At 42.2% G+C, this 21,148-nt stretch overlaps 1 protein-coding gene across 1 annotated transcript; it reads left to right on the top strand.

Moving 5' to 3' along the window:
* Positions 1-8,412: 8,412 nt before the first annotated feature.
* LOC306703421 (dystroglycan 1-like) lies at positions 8,413-20,802 on the top strand. Its single transcript, XM_079169397.1, has 3 exons — positions 8,413-8,622; positions 15,679-16,245; positions 17,463-20,802. Exons 2-3 carry the CDS (start codon positions 15,823-15,825, stop codon positions 19,770-19,772), a joined length of 2,733 nt encoding a protein of 910 aa, XP_079025523.1. The 5' UTR covers positions 8,413-8,622; positions 15,679-15,822; the 3' UTR covers positions 19,773-20,802.
* Positions 20,803-21,148: the final 346 nt, after the last annotated feature.

The following is a 21,148-nucleotide window of genomic DNA, read 5'->3' as shown; positions in this document are numbered from 1 at the left end:
CCAGCAACAGATAAATGAACTGTTTTTGTGTTGCATTTATTGAGAGTAAAGGTACGAACGTTTTGTCCCGTGTCAGACCTCCATCAGTGAGGAGGACTTGCAGTGAAAAATGCCCGACATAAAGGATAAAGGCAGAGTGTTTGTTAACTACGCAGCCAACAAAAGGACCGAAAAACAATTACTGAGAAACACAGGGAGCTGGTTAGCATGCCGGTCTATTATTGAAACCATTGTTTATTCATCGGTTTTTAACCCTTCACTGTCCCACGCGCTATGTTGCTGAGCATGTGCATTCAACTGGAAGCTAACTAGCATAGCCACAATATACTGCTGTTGGGAACTGAGCAGCATGGTTGGCGCTGGGTGTTAAGCGGCAAAATGTTTCTGTGACAACTGAAATGTTTCTCAGTAGCATTGAGTGTACTTCTTGTTTGATTTAAATTCTTGTTACATTTAAAAAAGTTTTATTGAGGCAACATTTTTGTGTGGCTGCTGGCATTTGGTTTCTTTTATTCAACTTTAAAAAGCTCAAAACACTGTGTTGATAATGGAGGAAAGACTGACGACCCCCATTGACTCGATGTTTAAGATAACAGAATCATTTCATGGATTCTTTTCAGCCCAGAGGTCTTTATATTATGCATCCACCCATACTGTAAACACTCCGAATGTATTTTGTTAGACACAGATTAACTATACTAACAGTGAAGTGCCATTGTTTGCTTGCTATTATATTTTGTCAGTATGAAAAGGAAGCGTTGGCTGTGATTTATAATATCTAATACTAAAAACAATTCAGGCAGATAAATAGCACAAATACATTGTGATTTAAATTCTATAGCAATGCATCTGAGCCTGAGGGGATAAAGATCCTGGAGGTTTCTGTTCGGCTGCACATGCCCATACACATTCGAGGAATGCGTAGAATGGCGAGCGAGCGACAAGAGAGGCCTTGTATTCGTAGGTCTATCTCCTGCCCACCCTGTAGATTAGCCTCTTATCTGTTAAATGAGACGCTGCCGACGGATTTGGATAACAGGACTTTGGCGTCGGCGCGGCGCTCCCTGCACTGAGAGAGCTCTGCGGTATCACAGAGAGAGTCCCTGTGCCAGAGCTGAGCGGCACAGACAGCCTTGGACCAAGCAGTGGGTGGATATGGGGAGCCACATAATAGGCAGCTTCAGATGCTGCCATTACTTATCCTTGAGCGCAGCTGATGTTTTTTTTTTTTTTTTTTTATATTCTTCTCCTGGTTGTCTCTTATCATAGATATGACTCCAACATGGGATTATGAGTGATACGCCCCAGAGTCTAGATTCATTTCACACTTTCCCACACATCACCTTGGATGGATGTGTGTGGCTGTGATTCCTGCAGCCGTTGACTCATCCTAGCTCAGTCTGTGCCGTTATCATGTGACCAGCACGGCAATGAGGCAGGCTGAAATGCATCCTACAGCACTGGATCATGATTTGATCTGACTTGTTGTCTCCCTCACCCCGGGCCGGAATTGATAGGTGGCGTTAAGTGCACACCTGGGACCCGACGTTGGGTCTCCGCGCTTCCTCCCCAATTCCAATCGCCCCAGAGCCCGGGGGCCTCAGACGGGTATTAAGCAGGAGTACCGATCCACACACTCGGGCAGCCCACGCAGACTTAAAGAGACGGAGCCGCCTGCCACGTTAGGCGTGAGTGCCAGTCACCATCAGGTTCAATGGACGAAACTGGAGTACATTCCTGCGACGTTACACGTTGCTTGCTAGTTAATAAATCCCTTAGACCCGCCGAGGACAGAAAACACAGGAAGGTGATGGTTATCTAGATCCAGAGAGGTAACAGGAGAGGACACGGAGTCGGGTTACACTGAACAGGCTTGTCACTCTGTGCAGGGACTTGACTCTCACAGATTCATCCAAAGTGGGTCATGAATGTCTGAATCGTGTTTTACGACGATCCATAAAAATGGTTGTTAAAACAATTCACGAAAAGCAAGTGTCACCTTCATGTCGGCGCTAGAGGAAAAGCCAGAAGTCAGTGTAGGCTTCATCAATGTCTGTACCAAATTTCAAGGCAATCCATCTCATAGTTGTTGAGATATTTCACTCTGGAAGTGTTGGACCTACGGACGGAAACAGCCTTGTAATCCTGCCGGTCACTTCATTCAAATCATTCCTTTGTCATTAAAAGAAGAATTATAGCAGGCCGGTTCTGAAAAGTGAAGTCAATGCTTCATGTCTTAAAGCTGCATTCTCTCTAATGTCCATCAGGGGGCGACTCCTCTGGTTGTATAGAAGTCTATGAGAAAATGACTCTACTTCTCTCTTGATTTATTACCTCAGTAAACATTGTAAACGTTTATGGTCTCAATCTCTAGTTTCAAGTCTTCTTCAATACAGCATGATGTTCATTTAGTAAATGATGGTCCATTTAGAGTCAAACAGACCATAAAGCAGGGGATGCTTTAGGGCGGGGCTACCTTTTGTTTGACAGGTCGCTGCCATGTCGTTATTTGGTCTGGGAGTTTTCCGTGTTTTTGTCTTACAACTTTAACCCTTTCGCAGTGTGTTTTTGGTTTATGGAAGTTATTTGTGACATTTTTGGTCACTTAAAATTATTGAGCATTCAGACTTAGCTTCACCCTCTCATGTCACTAAAAAACAAGATGGTGACAACCAAACATGACGAACTCGAGGCTTCAAAACCGTAGTCCAAAAACCAATGGGTTCTTATACAACCTATGAATTACAGTCATAACTGAAATAAACTATATGTTTCTAAGGAAATTACTTTTAGACTGCTTACTTTAGCTACAAAACTTGTCCGGTTAAGGAATTGATGAGAACTGGTAGTTGAATATAATATCATAGTTTGAATGTGCAAAGGACATCACAGCGATGATAGACTGTGTTAAGGGTATTTCAGGCAACTGCTAAAGACTCTCAGCACACATTTAGGAGCTAATGAGTATTCAGTAATCTGGTTTTGATTTGATATCTGCTCTTCATTGGGGTCATCCTTTGGCCATGTCAATTTTTCCGATTTCCATATTTGCTTATGTCCGCTTTATGTGTTTCATAGTCATTTAAGCCTCTTTGTCTCTGATAAGAAAACTATTACCCCAGTCACAGAGGCCATTAGGGGCTTTTCCTCCAGCTAGCATTTAGCTTGAGGTCTCCTGAAGAGCTGTGTGTTTACTCTGTAATGGAGTGGCCTGATCTGCCACCGGTCGAACGTACAGGACTGCTAATGTCCAATCCTCCTGTAATTGCCTCCAGGGTTTCTGGCGGTGGAATAATTATGTAGTGTAATTGGCGAATTATCAGCTAACTTGCCTCAGCGAAGACTTGGATGGGTTTAAGATGCATGTAAATATGACAAGATGAAAGTACATGTTCCAATTAGCTTTTTCAATAAGACGTGTTTTGTAAGTATTAGGGGATTTAGTTTTGTAACACTGAAGAGGATGTTTTCACAGAGCTGTGTTGATCTAGTTCAGTATAAGCATGCACCAGTGATGATGGTAGCTCTTGGTAACCCTTATTTGTGCTGAGCAGCGAGAACAGATAACTGGGGGCAGACACAAACAGTACTCTGAAACCAGGAGCCGTGCTGAAAGGAAATCCTCCTTCTTCCTCTTCTATTATCGGCTCGACATAACAAGTGACGAGGTGAGCAGACAAACACCGCAGAACCAGAAGCAAAACAGGTGAGTGATGGGTTTCTGGAACGTTCTGTAAGGCCTTTCAATGACCCTGCAAATTACTGTAGCCTTGTGGGAACCAAACAAAAACTATTACAGGGGCAAATATTTTTGAAATATGAAGGTGACAGGAATTGTGGGTGAAGAAGAAAGATCCTTGAGCAAAGCAGAAAGGGTCTTTCCGCTTGTTAATGAGTGGAACCGAGAAGGGTTGTCTAAAGCAATCTACCATTGTGAGAAAGGGGGAGATTGGCTTCGTTGAGGGTCTTACTCAGCCCCCCCCCCTGCGGTCCAACAGTCCGCTCAGAATAACTCTTCTAATAAGTCACTTGGAAGTAAATGTGGGGAGTCAGCTGATTTGTAATCCGCTCTCTTTCTCGCTCTGTGCTCACACATCAAGAGTCAGATTGATAAGTGCAATCACATGAAAGCCCCTATACGCTGGTGGGGCTATCATGGTCTAGTAAACCTGCAGGTGTTTTTTTTTGTTTTTTTTGTTTTTTGGTCTATATGTGTGTTTTGGCAAAATGAGAGCCGGCTGGAAATCCCTCATCCATAATATGCCTCAAGTGTAAACAGCAGGACGAGGGAACGGCAACTGCTGGGAAATGAATGCATTCTTCTCCGCTGACGTCGGTGCAATTTACATATTAAGTCTGTGCTGATGGTGTATTCATTAGATTTAAAGACGATTACGTACAACACAGTTACAAAAAAAGGTTCTTGTTCTCTCTGAATGTGTTATGTAATGTTTTGAAAGCAACCTGTGATTAAGAAAATGGAACATCTATCTCATAATAAATCCTTTTATATATATTTAGAAAGTAATGTATTCGCTTGTGCGTGTTTACTTTGAAAAGAACATTCATTTAATGTTCAGTCTGCTCTGTTGTGCAGATACAACATGCTCTTTCTTCATGCTGTCGCCTCGTAGGGGTGAACTAAGAGTCAGGGGGATTCGGATGATTGACAGGTCTGTGAACTATTACGGACAGGCCCTGTATCTTAAAATCCTAATCATGCTTGCCGAGGGTTTTATTATTATAGGAAGGCTCTTTCTTTGTCGCCATGACCGTTGAGTCACTTTTTGCTCCAAGATATTCACACAGTTTATAGTTTATGATAATGTATGATGATGGCGTGGCTCAAATCTATATTTCACGCAAATAGTTTCTGCGGAGCAAAAAGACATCAAGTCATTTGTTGGTAAATGAACGACAAGAATGCCCATTTCCACGACACATTTGGCAGTATAATGACATCTGTGATGGTTGTTTCATTTTCAAGTTTATTTATTTTTTGAACTGTGCTGCTTGCCTCTTCTTCAACACTGGCTGTCAGTCAGTCGTTCCTCTTTCTTTTGACTTTTCGTTCCTCCTTAAAGTATCGTTCCCAATAGAGCTCATGCCCTATTTAAAACCGTATTAATGCAGGCTAACATAACCATTCATATCGTCATTCATATAAGCTCAAAGAGATCTTAACCAAGGAATGTCACCTTCTTTGTATGTCTCTGTTCGGCTGTAAAAAGCGGAAAAAAAGTCTTCAAGGTGAGGAAAAGCAATCTCAAGGCATCAAGAGCAGGACGTGGACTGAGCGGCTGCTCCACAAACTCACAAACCAATAGGAAGTGTAGCAGAAACATTATGTGTATATACTGTTTCTATGATATACTAAAAGCTTCTTTATAGATGTCATATTATCTCCACTACTTTTCAGTAGGAAATGTTGTACTTTATACTCCACTTAATTGACAGCTGGAGTTTAAAATGTGACCAAAAAAAGTACAAGATTCATACAATATAAATACATTATATTTAATACATGTTAAAGCATCCGTAATAATATTTCAATAATATATGTATGTGAATATATAGCTCTCACAAAAGCGACTGTTATGCAAGAAGTTTACTTTAATACTTTAAGTACATTTCGCTGGTTACTTTGACCTAAATGTTGAATGTAGGTCGGTAGGTTTAAGAGTTACATACAGTACTGTACAGAGTATATTTACATGGCATTGCTACTTTTCTCTCTAGAAACTCCCACTGCAGGTCAAAGTCTGCAGCAAAGTCGGATCTGTGTCTGTCTGCGGAGTTTCGGGTGAACATGCATGATTTCATGATGAAAATGAATTCAGAATAACTAAATAGAAACAGACAATCTTCTCGCCGATGGTCTCGTTTACTTAAACTTGAATAGAGGCATCAGTTTGAAATTGAGACAGTTTCATAACTTTAAGTAGAGTACAGTTTTTATTTAATCTTTGCAGATGAGTTTATATATATATATATATATATATATATATTAAAACACAGACTAAATATACCTATACTAACTTTAATCATTTCACCTGACAACACTTCATCCTTGAACATTTGAACATTTGAACCCTTGAACCGTTGAACAACCACATGCTTGAATCTTGTGACTAATATCACAGTTGTCTGCACTCAGCAGCCTGGATGCACTGATGCAAATGCACATTATTGCAAACTGTGTGCAGCGTGGCCGTAAGATAAGCACTCTGTGCTAAGATACCCGACACAACTCGTCAATAAAATCACCCAATATTCCTTATCCAGCTGATGTTTGTTTCCTCTGAAGATTGATTTTCAGCCACAACATTATGAGTATTGATACCAAAGTCAATATGGAATCTTTGTATTGACAAAGAAACTTGAATCTAGAAAAAATGGGATGTAGAAACGTTTTGAAGATAAGATCTTGACATGATGTTCAGCCTGCACAAACAGAAAATAAGTCACACTGCTGTTAATTATTTCAGCACAGTTCTTTGAACAAATACAACCTTTAGACCGTGAATGGGCCTCGTCTCAACAGTGTGGCTTTGACTTTAGAAAACATGAGCAGCAGTTACCCTTTTCAATCACAAACTGCATGTTGTGCACGTGTGTCAGACATTTTGTTTCAGTCGCACATCTCACCCAACGGATACACTCTTATGCAGATGTCTGCGCCGGCTCTGTGCTGGTGCGCAACTTAGCTCCGTCAACTTGACTTGAAGTGTTTATTTAGGCTTTAAGTCTATTTTCTTTTGTTGACAATACTAGTGTAAACGTGAGGTTGATGCCCAATAAAAACAGGCATGTAATAAATGTGTCTTTGGCTGCAGAGCAGTGACTGAGCACGGCCAATGCAGTCAACAGTGTGTGTGGTTCTGTTAGCGGTGGCGGAAAAAAAACCCAGCTGTGTGTGTGTGCTGTTAGCTCCGTTAGCTGTTAGCAGATAGCCTAACACACACACACCATACAAAACAAACTGTTTTACCCCCCACCGTGTCTGGGCTGTGTGTGTAGACAGCAGTCAGCAGTGAATCATGGCAGCATCAAACAGGTAATACAAGGTGTTATGAGACAGTGTGAGTCACTGCAACCACGAGAGGCCCTTGAGCGTGCAGCCACAACTTGCCACCCAACATGTTATGCAGTTTCGTGCAGCAGAATGCAAGACTGTAGCCGTGGACAGACACGGAGATGCACGCACACACTCGCGCACCAACGGCCAATCCCATTATCTCCTGGTGGAGGTAATAATACTACGAACAAAGCCCCTTGTCAGACACCATAAAGCACAGATACAGTGTCAGGAGATCTCTTCAGGGTGTATTTCACTTTTGTTACTACAGGACATTATTGTAGGTGGAAGCTGTGTGTTTGTTGTTTTCATTCTTCATCACAGAGACACACTTTCATAAAAACAGAACCTGCTCTGCAGATAGATACTTATCTTCAATGTCTACGTTTTTTATTGCAAGGAAGGCTATGAGGTTGGATTTTACGATAACGTTAGGCCATTTATGTCTTTCAAACTTACTACTGTGGATATAGCGCTTTGGTTAATTCCCTTTGTTGAATTTTGTCCTGGATCATTTTTTTGTGTGCGCTGATTTTCTGGGGGATCAAAGTACGCTCCTTCTCTGAAAAGTCCTTTCAGATATACTTGTGATGAAGGGCTCAATAATAACTGACTTTTAAATCGGGTCCAATTGATCTTATTAAAACGTCCTTTGAGCGATGCCGACGCTATTAAGAAACATCCGGCAGCTTCAATATTATCAAATGATGATAAGCCATGATTATATCTGAGTGAGGAAAACTTTTGTACAAGGTGATATGCTACAAATAACTAATGGATGGATTAATTTATATTTCATGTAACGCTTACTGGATTGTGAAAACATAAGTAATCTATGTGCATGGCAGGAAATGAAGCCATGTCTGTTGGAAGACAGTTGTAATGCAAAGTCTCAGGAGATGGAAGCGAGGATGTTAAACTATTCTACTGTCCAACTGTTTGTCTTAGTATGAACTGTTTTACATTTAGTTGTGTTGAATGTATCAGAATGTTGTAGTCTACTTGCCTTTATGTCATCACAGTTCAACAGTAAGGTTGGAATATTAAAGCGTGTTCTTAATTATGAGGTGATTCAGCGCAACTACCGGCAAAGTGCATCGAAACACTCAACCTAAGTGTCCTCCAAACTGTTTCTCTTTTCACCTGCATGTCTCCAAATATAAAAAAAAAAGTGGAGGCGGAGTCATGCTGGCACGCACACACAACCTGTAGACCTGTCTGCGATGAGGACAGAGGCAGCCGGGGAGGGGTTTCTACCGACATAACTACAACACAGAGCGGAGAACTATCTGTAGAATAAACTAAACCACGGGGGGGTGAGAGAGAGAGAGAGAGAGAGATATCTGTTCCCCCTTTTCACTGTGCCCCAGATACTCTACTTTCTACAAAAAGCAAGATATGTGTCTGTGGCGCTGAGGGGTGGTGGTGATGGGGGAGGTGGAGAAAGTGCATGTTTAATGGCATTTTGGAAGTCTCCACGGCGCTCTCCGGGTAGAAGAGGAGACATCACGGCGCGAGTTAGCTAACGTTAGCTCGCTAACAAGGTCAGTTTGCATTTTTTGGGTTATGTCGCTGTTTTAGCAGTTGCATCGTTAAAAAAAAATGCCACCCTCGTCGTCTTTGCCAAGTCTGCTCGTTTAACAGAATTCGCACCGACGCCCGGTCTTCTGATACAGGACAAGGTAACCTGCTGTTTATTTGCACACTCTCGACGTTAGCTTGTTAAGTTAGCACCCACTCGGTGGCTTTAGTGTTTGTTCGCTTATTCGACTTATAGGTGTTTGGGGAAAAAATGATGGAGCTGCTTCACATTAGCATTGCCCTGTAGAGGTTGTTTGTTTGTAGCTACATCAACAGTGCTGCCAAACTGAGCCAACGTTAGCTGCAATATATTTTTTTTGAGTAAGCTAGGTATTTGTGTGGATATCCCAGCAGCAGCAGCTCGGTGCTTCTTTCCGCCTAGAATAAAAACAGGTGCATCGCTCTCGCGCTAGCTATGAACAGATGCACGCGGCTAGTTTACTGGATTGTCGGCTTCCTCATCTGTCGGCTCGTTTTTAGGGATTCATGTTCCCATGAACACGGTGTCTACTTAAGTGTGGGGCCGTGAAGTTATTTATCAAGGTTGAACGGCGTAGGAGGCGATATCGTTTAACCAAAGGCCCCTCGTCTACATACTCCAAAATGAAACGGGCCCGGTAGCTAGCTTAACGTTTCAGTTGGTTAGCTTAACGTTTCAGTTGGTTTGCTAACGTTAGCTGTAAAACCGGCTACTGGGACACAAATGTCAATCCTGAAACACTTCATTGTGATAGCAATGTCGGTGTTGTTGTTTAATCATACGACGAAATATAGAAACATGATTTGTTGTCATCGACCACAGGGTCTCTTTATCTTTTAACGACGTTAATTTGGGAAGGGGCTGGTTTTTGCCTATAACGTTAACTTGACGTTAGCGTGAATTTCCCCAACGTGTTTTAACGTTAGTTCCAGCTACTTTGCTTTTATCGTATATTTATAATATAGTATAACAAGTCACAACATGTGTGGGTAGCAATATCACAATCAACAGCAATTGGAAATCTGTTTTTTACACGTATTTTAAGAAGATCAACCGATAACAGTTGCATCATAACGGCTCATTTTCAGATACAAGTGCCACTTGTTGGGAGGCTTGATCGTTAACGTTGTTTTACACTTGTAACTTTACTCTTGCTTCATGCTTTAGACTCCGAATGAATTCATAGAAATACACGAAAACAATATTTGTTGACTTCTAACGCTAACACTGGGTTTTGACAGCATAGTAGTTTCCAAAAACGAGTTGCTCTCAGGTCATCATGCCAGGTTAGACTTTCACTCAGCCAAGGCCGAGTTTGTGTTTCCTCTCCACATATTTCATTACTTGGGTTGAAGTGTGAGAGAGTGAGAGTGTGTGTGTGTGTGAGAGAGTGAGTGAGAGAGAGTGAGTGAGAGCAACACAAGGGAAACATCCAATGGCAAAGCAAGCTTGTCTTGTGGATATGTTTGTTATTCAGCTCATGCACTATCTAGAGGCTGCTGGATGTGGTACGTCAATTCAATTGGCCCTGAGTGCCACTGTGCATCGGAGTCCTAATTATTTTTGATGGTTTTCAAAGGTTTTAACTACTGCTAAACTGCAGAAAGCATGGATACCGTGGTTGTAAACGCCCCCCCCCCCCAGTAGTTCAGGTGTCAATTTGAAATGGGCAAAAAGCACACACACACTCAAGCTTGTGTCATTGTGCCGTTTACCATACATTAAAAGTGCTCCTCATAGAAACATGAGGTTTTAATAGGTGTTTAGTTGGAAATTAAGTATAAATATTGTTTAAAAAAACACCTTTTTTATAGAACCTTTGTTTTAGTACTTTGGCTTTTGAAGCTACACGTCTTAAATCTTTTAGCTGTGTGCTATATAGCTTAGCACCAATGCTGTTGAATGTGGTCATGACCATAACAATCTACTTTTTTCAGTTCTGATTTCTCATATCTGCAGATATAATTCTAATGTCAGAGCACGTTTAGCTTAACATTTGCATTCAAATGTAAATGTATTCCAAGGCAATTTATTTGAACTGTAGGTTAAGTAGGCTTCACATACAAACTTAAACTTAACAGCTGCAGGAGTGAAAATTCCTCCTTTTTTAACATTTTCTTTTAAAACTTGAACAAATCAAGCCCACAGCAATTATCACATACTAGAAGATTTCTATACGGTAGTTCAAAAGTCATGAGAGGATTCTCAGAGGAGTGCATTGGCAAATTGACAACTCCTTCAAGAATACATTTACACTATCAAATAAGTTATAAACAATGTCTGCTTCTTAATTCTGCTTTGTTACAAAATAGTTTGTGGTGTGACCCGATGTCTTCATGCTCACATTCCATTTCGATCAAGTGATACAAGTCGAGGCCAGAGGTCTGTTTGTGTCAAAATCAGATGGAATAGCGGTTCATATGTGGCAAACTAGATTATTCACGCCTGCTAGAAGTAGCCTTAATGTCGAGTGGTTTATTGAATCTACCGACCGCTTAAAAAGCCCAAAAGAGAGCCGCTGATGGACGGGACCAATGGCAGTCAGTTTATAGACACATTAGTGAGCGTTTGAATGAATCTTTATTGAGAGAACCGCAACTTGACACTCACCGACCTGCTTAATGAGCTGAAAGACAAAGTCACTGTGATAAAACAGACTGCAGGCCCGTTAAAACCGTTAATGTGAAAATACAAACAGTAATGTGTTGTTTATGTGGTCCATCTCCATCGACTTCCGTGCTTAAGACGCTAGTGTGGCTAACTATCGTCTTTGTAACCGTAACACGGCTGGAAGGACAATTCTGCAACATTATTACATATTTATATGGATCGATGACCTCACTTTAATATTGGATAAGTGAATTGTATCATAATGGAACTTTATACCCATATGTGATCTCTATTTTTAAATTCAACCCCATGAACAACGGGCAACATGGCTTCACGTTGTTAAGCCATGTTTTGATTGTTGGCTTTTTCCTCAAATGACACGTCCTCGTTACACGTTTTACTATGCACATTCATTTCAATAATGTTGTGTTCATTTTGAACAAATTAAAACGTTTCATATTTCTTAATGGGATGTTGTTTGAATTGTATTCTTAATTACTCGCACACTGTGAAATGAGAACGTGATAGAATCTAGGCCACATTATGGAAAGCTTACTTTGATGCTCAGATGTTGTTGTTTTCCTGTGTGTGTGTGTGTGTGTGTGTGTGTGTGTGTGTGTGTGTGTGTGTGTGTGTGTGTGTGTGTGTGTGTGTGTGTGTGTGTGTGTGTGTGTGTGTGTGTGTGTGTGTGGCCTGAGGTGAAGTGTGCTCATTTTGAATTAAATCAAGCTTATGGGTAAAACCTATTTTCATGTTAATGTTTGTGTTTTACATATAAACACAACTTAATAGATGAATTACGCGTTGTCTTTAAACTCAGCTGGCTGTTGAAGATTGAGCCTGTAAGTAGAGGAGAGCCTCCTTGATGTTTGCTTCCTAAGGAATACAGATTGCCAGATAAAGGTGCATGTCTCAACCTGGTTCAGGGTTAGGTGAGACATGACTTGGCACTCTCCGCCTATTTGCAAGTAGGCGGTAAAATGTCACGTTAGCAAAAAAGTACTTTTTCATGTTTCAGAGCGATATATCTTTTACGTTGTGTATTTGTATGTTAATTCTTTGTCCACACTGCATGCAGCCAGGTGGATGGTACAGGAGGACCCCTGTGGATGTGATTATACGTTCCAGTTTTCTCAGCTGGCTGTCTCGTCATAACAGTTTCACTTTTGTGCCAGAAATACCACACTATATATATATATATATATATATATATATATATATATATATATATATATATATATCTACCTGCAGTAGCTATTAATCATTGTCATTTACACTGAAAAGCACATACGAGTTGTTGTTGCATACATTAGCCTGTGTTATTAGTCATTGGCAGTAGAGGATCTTCTGACACCATCAGTTTTCCCAGCAAACATGAGACTTACTGTAGCTTCCTTTTAGTATGAATCATACATTTTCCAATGCACAAGCAGCGGCTGAGCTGCACACCACTATCGAGATACCGTTTTATTAAAACTGTACGATCAGATCAGAATGAGGTGGGCAGTTATTGTAGAAGTAGAGAGAGATTGACTGGAGTCCACAGAAGTTGCAAACTTAGTGGTGAGAATCTGGCAGGTTAACAGAGGCTGGATATTGATTTGGCAGAGAGGATTTGAACTACGATTATTTTTTTATTGGCTTCTCCGAAGGCTGATTTCTCAAGATTCAAGAGACCCAACATTGAATGTGTAAGTAGACTGAGGCTGTCTTTAACAGAAGAACATAATCTACTTATTCCTTCAGTCTTGTCCTTTGCAACGTATGATATAAAATTAGAGGTGTGTGTGCAGACTCTGCAAGTTTTCCGAACATTACTGCCAATTTCCACGGTGAGTCTGATCACTCCCCCCACCAGCAGCAATGTTTTCTATTGAACATCCTGCTGCCCCGTTCAGCAGGGAAAATGCAGTCGCTCAACTGTTTTAATAAGCCACCTTTTTACCATACAATTGAATTGCAAACAAGCCTTAGTCAATGGGTTTTATAGGTTCAGCTTCAGACACTGGGAACTAAAAACTGAATGGAAAAAGTTGTGTACCTCTCAATATGTTCAGTAAATGCTATAACTTACCCAAAAACCATGAGGTTGCGAGTATGTTCCTGCCTATATTCGGGTAAATTCATGTACATTTGATGATTAAAACATTTGTTTTGGTTCCCACGAGATCCCTATCCCAGTGCAGGGCTCATTCACTGGCTGTTTCTTCTATGAATCCACATATTCTGGGAGGAGTTTCAAACAGTAAACATCCTTTAGACTTCTCGACAGATTTCATGACGCAGGTTGTTGATCGAGATATTGACCAGTGAACCGCATGCTTTTCACTAAGACCCTCCGTAATAAGACTTGTGTGTCTGGAGCAGTTTAGAGGAGGCACAGTTTGTACAAGTTGACGTCACAGCTTTGTGCCAGTCGGGCATTAGGATTCCAGGCAATTGGATGACCCTCCTCTGCCCGTTTCTGAGTGCTACAGGATTGAGGTTGGCTGGGTCAGCACAATGGAGACTCTAATTCCAACCCCCAGGGCACCTAATTAAAACTTACAACCAAGACAAACAACCTTTTGACCATCGTGCATCTCGTGAGAATCGCTATGGCTAAAAATGCTGTGACGGAGAAGTGAAGATCAGGAGATCGATGTGTCGTTTTTCTAATCTTTATTACGTTGAAACTACACGATCTAAATGGAAATATAAGTTATGCTGTTGGCGCACATCACTAAATGCATGCATTTTGAGATCAGAGTTTTCAGCCAGTCTTTGTGTGGTGGTTTATTTATTCCAAATATTACCTCAGGTAGTTTATAAAGTATATCAGGAAGACAAATGTGGTGTCAAAAATCCTCCATCCTTCACACTTTCTCTACATCTCATATAATAGACCTTAAGATTTAAACGATACGTTCTCCTTCCTTCTCTTAGTCTCTCTAACTATACACTACAAAAAAACTAGTTTACCTGTACATGTGTTAAGAAACATCTAAAATAATTTCAGGCATTTATAGACTTTCTAAGGGAATCTCACGTTTCTGACACATTTTAGTTCCTTAATATTGGAGCGGGTTGATTGCGTCTTTTTAAAAAGCGACCCGGTAGATGTTTCTGAGCTTTTACACCACGAATAAAGGCATCAACCAGTCATGTTGAGCAGAACAGGTGGAGTAATGAGGACAATAAAACAACAACTCGGAGGAGCCGTAGTCTGAACCAAGATGGCTAATTTTGCCAATTCTTTTAACCGCGACAAAGGCAGCGCATTCCAGATCCACTCCTCTCTTTTCCTTTCACAATAAGAGCTCTAGACATGTGATATTCACAGGAGAGTATTTCACATTTTCATTTATTGTCTTTTATTCGTCGTGCCCCGGTGTGTAAGGCCTTTAGTCTGTTCTTGTTAGATTTTATCATATGTAGTCAACCGTATCCTGTTTTAGTTGACTAAAAGTCTTGGCATTTTAGTTTTATCTTAGTCAAAGAAAACTATTTTTGTAAAGTTTCAGTCAATGAAAACTTGACATTTTGCTCCTTTTTCTTTTGTAGCCATCAGAATATATTGGGATATAAGGGATTTTGGTAAACTTTATATTCTACTTAACTACATTTAGTCTTGTTTTTGTGTCACAGTTAATGATGTCGGTGCTGTCTTGTCATCATCTCCTTTGTCATAGAAAACAAAGGTAATTGACGAACATATTTAGTTGTAGTTTTCGCTAACAAAGTGAACATCAGTATCAGGTTTATTAAAGTACTAGAACAATGGCGCTGTACCATCATACTACTGTAGCACCATGTATATGCAATGTTGGCATGGGATGTATAAACAAACTGTTGGTAGTATTTGGGTTTGCAGTAAGGCTGGGCGATATATCAATATCATGATATGAGACTAGGTTTCTTCTTACTTTTTGGAAATCATAATATTGTAATAATACATTTAAAGGGTGCATTACAGTGAAGTCATTTTCTAAAATTAGCGTTTCTTTTTCTCTTTCTTTACCCAGTTAGTCATTACATCCCCGTTACTGATGATTATTTATCACAAATCTCATTGTATAAATATTTTTGTAAAAGCACAAATGGCCAATCCTACAATATCGTCACAATTCTGACACAGAGGTATTTTGTAAAAAATATTGTAATATTGGATTTTCTCGATATAAAATGATACAGAAGCATCAGCTGCCGTACCACCAGACTTTAGAGCAGCGTCTTTCCTCAGAATAAGAGGTGTAAATTCATCCTCCACCATATAATAGTTGTGTTTTTTTCTTATATATTCAATACTTGTGCCGATGTGTTGAGATCACTGACTATGAAACGGCGTCACCAGGAATGTTCTTGTGTAAGTGTTTTGAATGTTTGCACCGCTGGTTTTATTTTGTCACTCTGTCACTCATGTTTGTTTCTTCCTTGTTTCCTCGTGTAGCTGGCTGACATGGCTCTCTAACAGGCTGCCAAAGAGCTGTTCATGGATCACAGAGGACGGCAAAGAGAAACCACTGCATCTGTGAGCACAGCCAATAACTAGGGAATCTGACCCACAAGCATATCATCGGACTGACGGCGGTGCATGTGGCCTCTTAAGTGGTTCATAGACATCTGTTGGGCAGACCAAAGGCCGATTGCTATGCACTATAAACGGAGAGACATGAGCTGTGGGGATGCCGGGAGGCGAGAGCTTCTTTCGTGGAGGACTATCCTTCTGCTAATAGGTCTTCTGGTGACCATGGCCCAGGGCGCTGTGCCAGAACAGCAAGATACAGCGGCGGAGATGATATCTGTGGAACTAGAGGCTTCTATGCAGTCCTCCGTGCTCGCTGAGCTCCAGGCTGCAGCATCTTCGGTTGGTGAGGGAACACCTCCAGCTATCCCAGATTCCTCTGCAAAGAACGGTGGAATACACACCGGCATCCCGGACTCCTCCGCTATCGTAGGCCAGGTGTTTCAGTTGAAGGTTCCACCGGGACCAGCCAATGCAACCTGCAATGTCCATGTAAGTAACCTGAAGATCAGATAAGATAGATAATCCTTTATTTGTCCCGCAGCGGGGACATTTACAGGATTACAGCAGCATACAGTATAGTGCAAACAAGAGGAATAGTAACAAACAAGTATTATAAGTAATAAAACAGTAAAGAATATTAAAACAGTAAAAAAAACACAATAACTAAAATATATCTACAGACAGAAGATCAGATATGATAAGAATAATTACATTTTGAGATACATTTATTGATTTCATGTGGGAAATATTTGGCATTTAGTATTGAATCTTTCATTACATGATGTAAATGTGTTGGTATTTACAAATAAATGTAAATGATTAAACATTAATTTAATGAGATCGGAATTATTCAGTCAACAGTCAACTCTCCTATTTATGTGGGAGGTGCCTTCTTATACGTTTAAATGGACCCAGCACCAGTATCATTTGTGAACTTATAAGAGAATGAATAATGGGTTTAACAGAGGGCTGTGTAAACATTAACTACATTTTATTGTTCTTTTATGTCCCTTATGGTGACAACAGCATTTGTCTTTGTCTGCAGAAATGTATAGGGTTCATCCCTTCAGTTTTTAATCACCGTATAGCTGCTGATTGAAGCCGACGTTGGTACAATTTGTTCCAGTCTGACATGTGAATGAGCAGAGATTATTATTGGCCCAAGTGGTGATGCAGAATGATATCCTGTCATATTGTAATAACTCAAAATGAAGAGTGATGACTCACATAGTTATTATCAATGGAAGCTCACTCTGCTTCCTGTTCCTATTTGGCAAGATTTGATAAAGTGAATGGAATGTGGAGGGGGTTGGGGAGAAGCATTTCCGTTTTTACTCTAGATGTTTGAAAGATTTGCATTCATCTATTCTGTTTGGTTTCTCAAGCTCCTGTTTTACTGGAGACTTGGTCAATATCAAACCATCAAAAACAGGGTTTTATGTATGCTAATATAGTCGCCATGTTGATACCAAATATTTCCTAGATTCAACTTCACAATTGCCAATATGTACTTACTTTCTTTTCTTTGTTTCATATTATTTTTAAGTTCCTAGTCAAACTAAGGAATTTTAAGATGTCACTCGGGTCCTTGTAACTTTCATAATTCATTCACTTAATGACTTTTTCCTTTTCTGACTCAACTTACATCTCAGACGTATCCCTGAAGTACAAAACCGTGATTGTGTTTATTTTTTCCCCTCCTGTAGCTCGCTGAAATGGGAAAGGAGACTTTACCCTATTGGCTGTACTGGGACAAAGAGAGCTGCGTTCTGAGAGGCTTGGCCCTGGAGCAGGATAAAGGTGTGTATCATATCTTGGTGTCTGGAGACGAGATAACTGAGAAGACTGGCAGCCAAGGGTACCCGAGTACGGTCTTCTCTATTGAAGTGTACCCAGAAGAACGAGCCGACACCGAGCCGACCCTGCTCACTCTACAGTCGGACAGCAATGGCGTCCAGCCCTTCACCTGCGGCTCCGAGGAGCTCGTCACCGTCCTCACCGTCATCCTGGATGCTGACTTGACAAAGATGGTTGCTGAACAGAGGGTCAACTTACTGGGCATCATGAGAAAATTCTCTCACGTGCCCCTGGAGCACATGAGGGTGGTCCCTGTTGTGAACAACCGTTTGTTTGACATGTCTGCTTTCATGGCCGGACCAGGGAACGCCAAGAAGGTGGTGGAAAACGGGGCACTTCTGTCATGGAAACTGGGATGCGCCCTTGATCAGGGCAGTATCCCCGACATTGACAGCGTCCAATCCTTTGCAAAGGATGGGACCATGTCGGCCAGGCTGGGATACCCAGTGGTTGGCTGGCACATCGTGAACAAGAAGCCCCATGGAGTGAAACGGGTCAGACGGCAGTTGTACAACACTCCTACTCCAGTGCCCTCCTTGCTTCCTCCGACTTCTCACCCGGAGCCCCCTGTACGCATTGTTCCCACGCCGACTTCGCCCTCTATTGCCCTAGCAACAGAGATCTCTGCTCCCCCCGTCCGGGGTCCTTTGCCTCTTCCGGTGAAGCCCACTATGAGGGTCAGAGATCAGATAGCCCACACACCTGTATTTGGACCGCCCCAACCCACGAGGGTACTAGGAACCACAAGCACCATCCCAATTCAGCCCACCATGACCCGGCCTACAATTGTGGAGGCCACTGCTCTGCCGACGCCACCAAGCACCACCAAAAGACCCAAAACCTCTGCCACGAGGAAACCCAAGAAACCCAAAACCTCCACCCCAGCTCCCCGGGAGCCCAAGTCCACCACACCTAAACCGCCCAAACGCACCACTCCTCTCACTTTGACTCCTGACCAAAATCAAAACCCAGAAATCCGCAACGCCGTTGATCAGGTGAATGCATGGGTCGGCACATACTTCGAGATTAAGATTCCTCCAGATACCTTCTATGACCGGGAGGATGGTACCACCGATAAGCTGCGTTTGACTTTGAAAAAGACCCCCAAAGAAGCAGTGAATGAAACATCCTGGATCCAGTTCAACAGCACTATCCAGCTTCTGTACGGCCTCCCAGAGGAGCAGCATGAGGGGAAACATGAGTACTTCATGTTGGCCACTGACAAAGGTGGGAAGAGCATCATGGACGCATTTGAGGTTCAAGTCAACCGTTGGTCTACTAACGACAAACCGTCAGTTGTGTTTGCGGCTCGCTTCCACGGTGACCCCAAAACGTTAAACAACGACATCCACAAGAAGATTCTTTTGACCAAAAAGTTAGCGTATGCCCTCGGTGATCGCAACAGCAGCACGGTGACCATCAGAAGCATCACGAGAGGCTCTATTGTGGTGGAATGGACCAACAACAGTCTCCAGCAAAGTTCTTGTCCGAAGGACCAAATCACAGTTCTCAGCAACAGGATCTCTGATCCTCAAGGGACTCCCAAACTGGCCTTCACAAAAGCCATGGAGCCTGATTTCAAACCCATCAACATCTCCATCCGTGGCACCAATAAGTGTCAGAGCTACACGTTCATCCCACCAGGAGAGGTGCCCATTCCCGCTCTTCCCACGGCCACGCCTTCACCCGGGACCGGTCGTAGGAGCAGCGACGACGTCTACCTGCACACCGTCATCCCTGCCGTCGTGGTAGCCGCCCTGCTGCTCATCGCCGGGATCATTGCCATGGTCTGCTATCGCAAGAAGCGCAAAGGGAAGATGACCATAGAGGAGCAGGCCACGTTCATCAAGAAAGGAGTCCCCATAATATTCGCAGATGAGTTGGATGATTCCAAGTCGCCCCCGTCCTCCAGCATCCCTCTTATCCTTCAGGAGGAGAAGCCCCCACTTCCCCCTCCGGAGTACCCCAACATGGCCGGTCCGCACAGTAACCTGCTCGACCAGGATCTGCTGGAGGAGTACTCTATTTATCAAGATGACGATCCTAACGCACCACCTTACCAGCCCCCACCACCATTTACTGTCCCCATAGAGGGCAAGGGCTCCCGCCCCAAGAACATGACCTCGTACCGGTCCCCCCCTCCCTATGTGCCTCCCTAACGCACACTGGAGCTTTTCACTTTGGAAAGCAGGTGCAATGTAGGGATGCTTGTTGAAAAACTACAGCAGGAGTAATTTTACATGTGTTCAATTAAAAGGCTTTGACTTTGTAGAGGAGCAGGCAACCATACCCACATATTTGACCATCATGGATAAGACACTATCGTACAATTACTGCAAGTACTACTACTGGAAGTACTACTGCTGGCACAGGGCGAATGGATGGGGAACACTTTGTATTTCTTTTTGTTGTCCTTCAGATCTGCTTTTGACTTCTTGCATATTCCTTTTTTTTTTGGTCTGTTTTTTTTGCCAAGAAGAGTCCATTTTTATCTTCAATGATGTACTATTTCTATTGTATAGAAAATAATAAAGACACAGGAAAGACTGGAGCCTGCAGGGTCCTTTTGAGCAGATGTCCCCATGACAACAGACTTGAGGCTCCCCCTCACAGTGTTAATCTTTATGAGTTCTATATCACTCTCATCTGTCCTTCAGCTAGGTTTACTAAGATTTTGCACCTGTTATTTCTAGAGGGGAATGAAATGCTGAAAGCATGAAACACTTTCTTCAGTTTGTTTCTCGGACTTCGATCTCTCCCGTTTCTCTCCTCTTGCTTCGCTCCCTCTCGACAATAACATGCAAACCTTGTTGCACTTATGCAATTTCTTGTTAAACCTTGCACTATGTGTCTTTTGCGCAGAACTGCACACAGTGAGTGGTGGTAGTCCAATAAGGAGGAGAGGTTTTCTTTTTGTATCCTTGAGCTCGCCACATGACTGAGGTTCTTCTGGTACTTGATCACTAAGGACATCCCACTGACCACGCCTGTTGTAGATGTAGCCTAACGAAGTTACAAAACAAATACTGACTTTCAGTTCCTTTTTTTTTTTTTCTTGCTAAATGTGTGTGCCACTAAACCTGCCTGTGAGACGACTGGCTTTGCTGTTGGCGAGCCATGTGGGGTTGCTACAACAGTAATGAAGGGGCCAATGGGATGCTGTGGTTCACAGCAGGGTGACGTAGTCCACTGTCTTATGTTCAGTAGGTCTGAGGGGCGGGGGGGGGGGGGGGGCCTACAGTACTTTATTATGGCTGCCCTGCCTCTCGGTGGTGCACTGTTATGTTTGGTGCGCTGTTGTCGGGTCACATGAGGCATGGGGACGAGGGGGGGATGTACATAATTGTGTGCCTGTGAAATTAATCAACTCCATTACGTTAGTGTCATAAGTAAACCTAGTCGGGGGGGGAAGGGAGGGCCAGAGTGGGAAATAATTTTATTTTTTAATTGTATGTCTAGATTTATGATCACAATCATGGGGGGGGGGGGGGCGGAAATGACTTTATAGTTTGTGACGGTGCAAAATAACGTTTAC

The sequence above is a fragment of the Pholis gunnellus genome (assembly GCF_910591455.1).
Source record: "Pholis gunnellus genome assembly, chromosome: 2".
In the NCBI taxonomy this organism is placed as follows: domain Eukaryota; kingdom Metazoa; phylum Chordata; class Actinopteri; order Perciformes; family Pholidae; genus Pholis; species Pholis gunnellus.
Note: the sequence above shows the minus strand (reverse complement) of the source record. Positions and strands in the feature narration are given on the sequence as shown.

What these genes read in the sequence shown, in the direction of transcription:
- LOC306703421 (XM_079169397.1), top strand. Translation starts at nt 15,823, where the DNA reads ATGTGGCCTCTTAAGTGGTTCATAGACATCTGTTGGGCAGACCAAAGG. An exon ending in ATGCAACCTGCAATGTCCAT is followed by an intron (nt 16,246 to 17,462) that starts GTAAGTAACCTG and finishes CCCCTCCTGTAG; the next exon opens with CTCGCTGAAATGGGAAAGGA.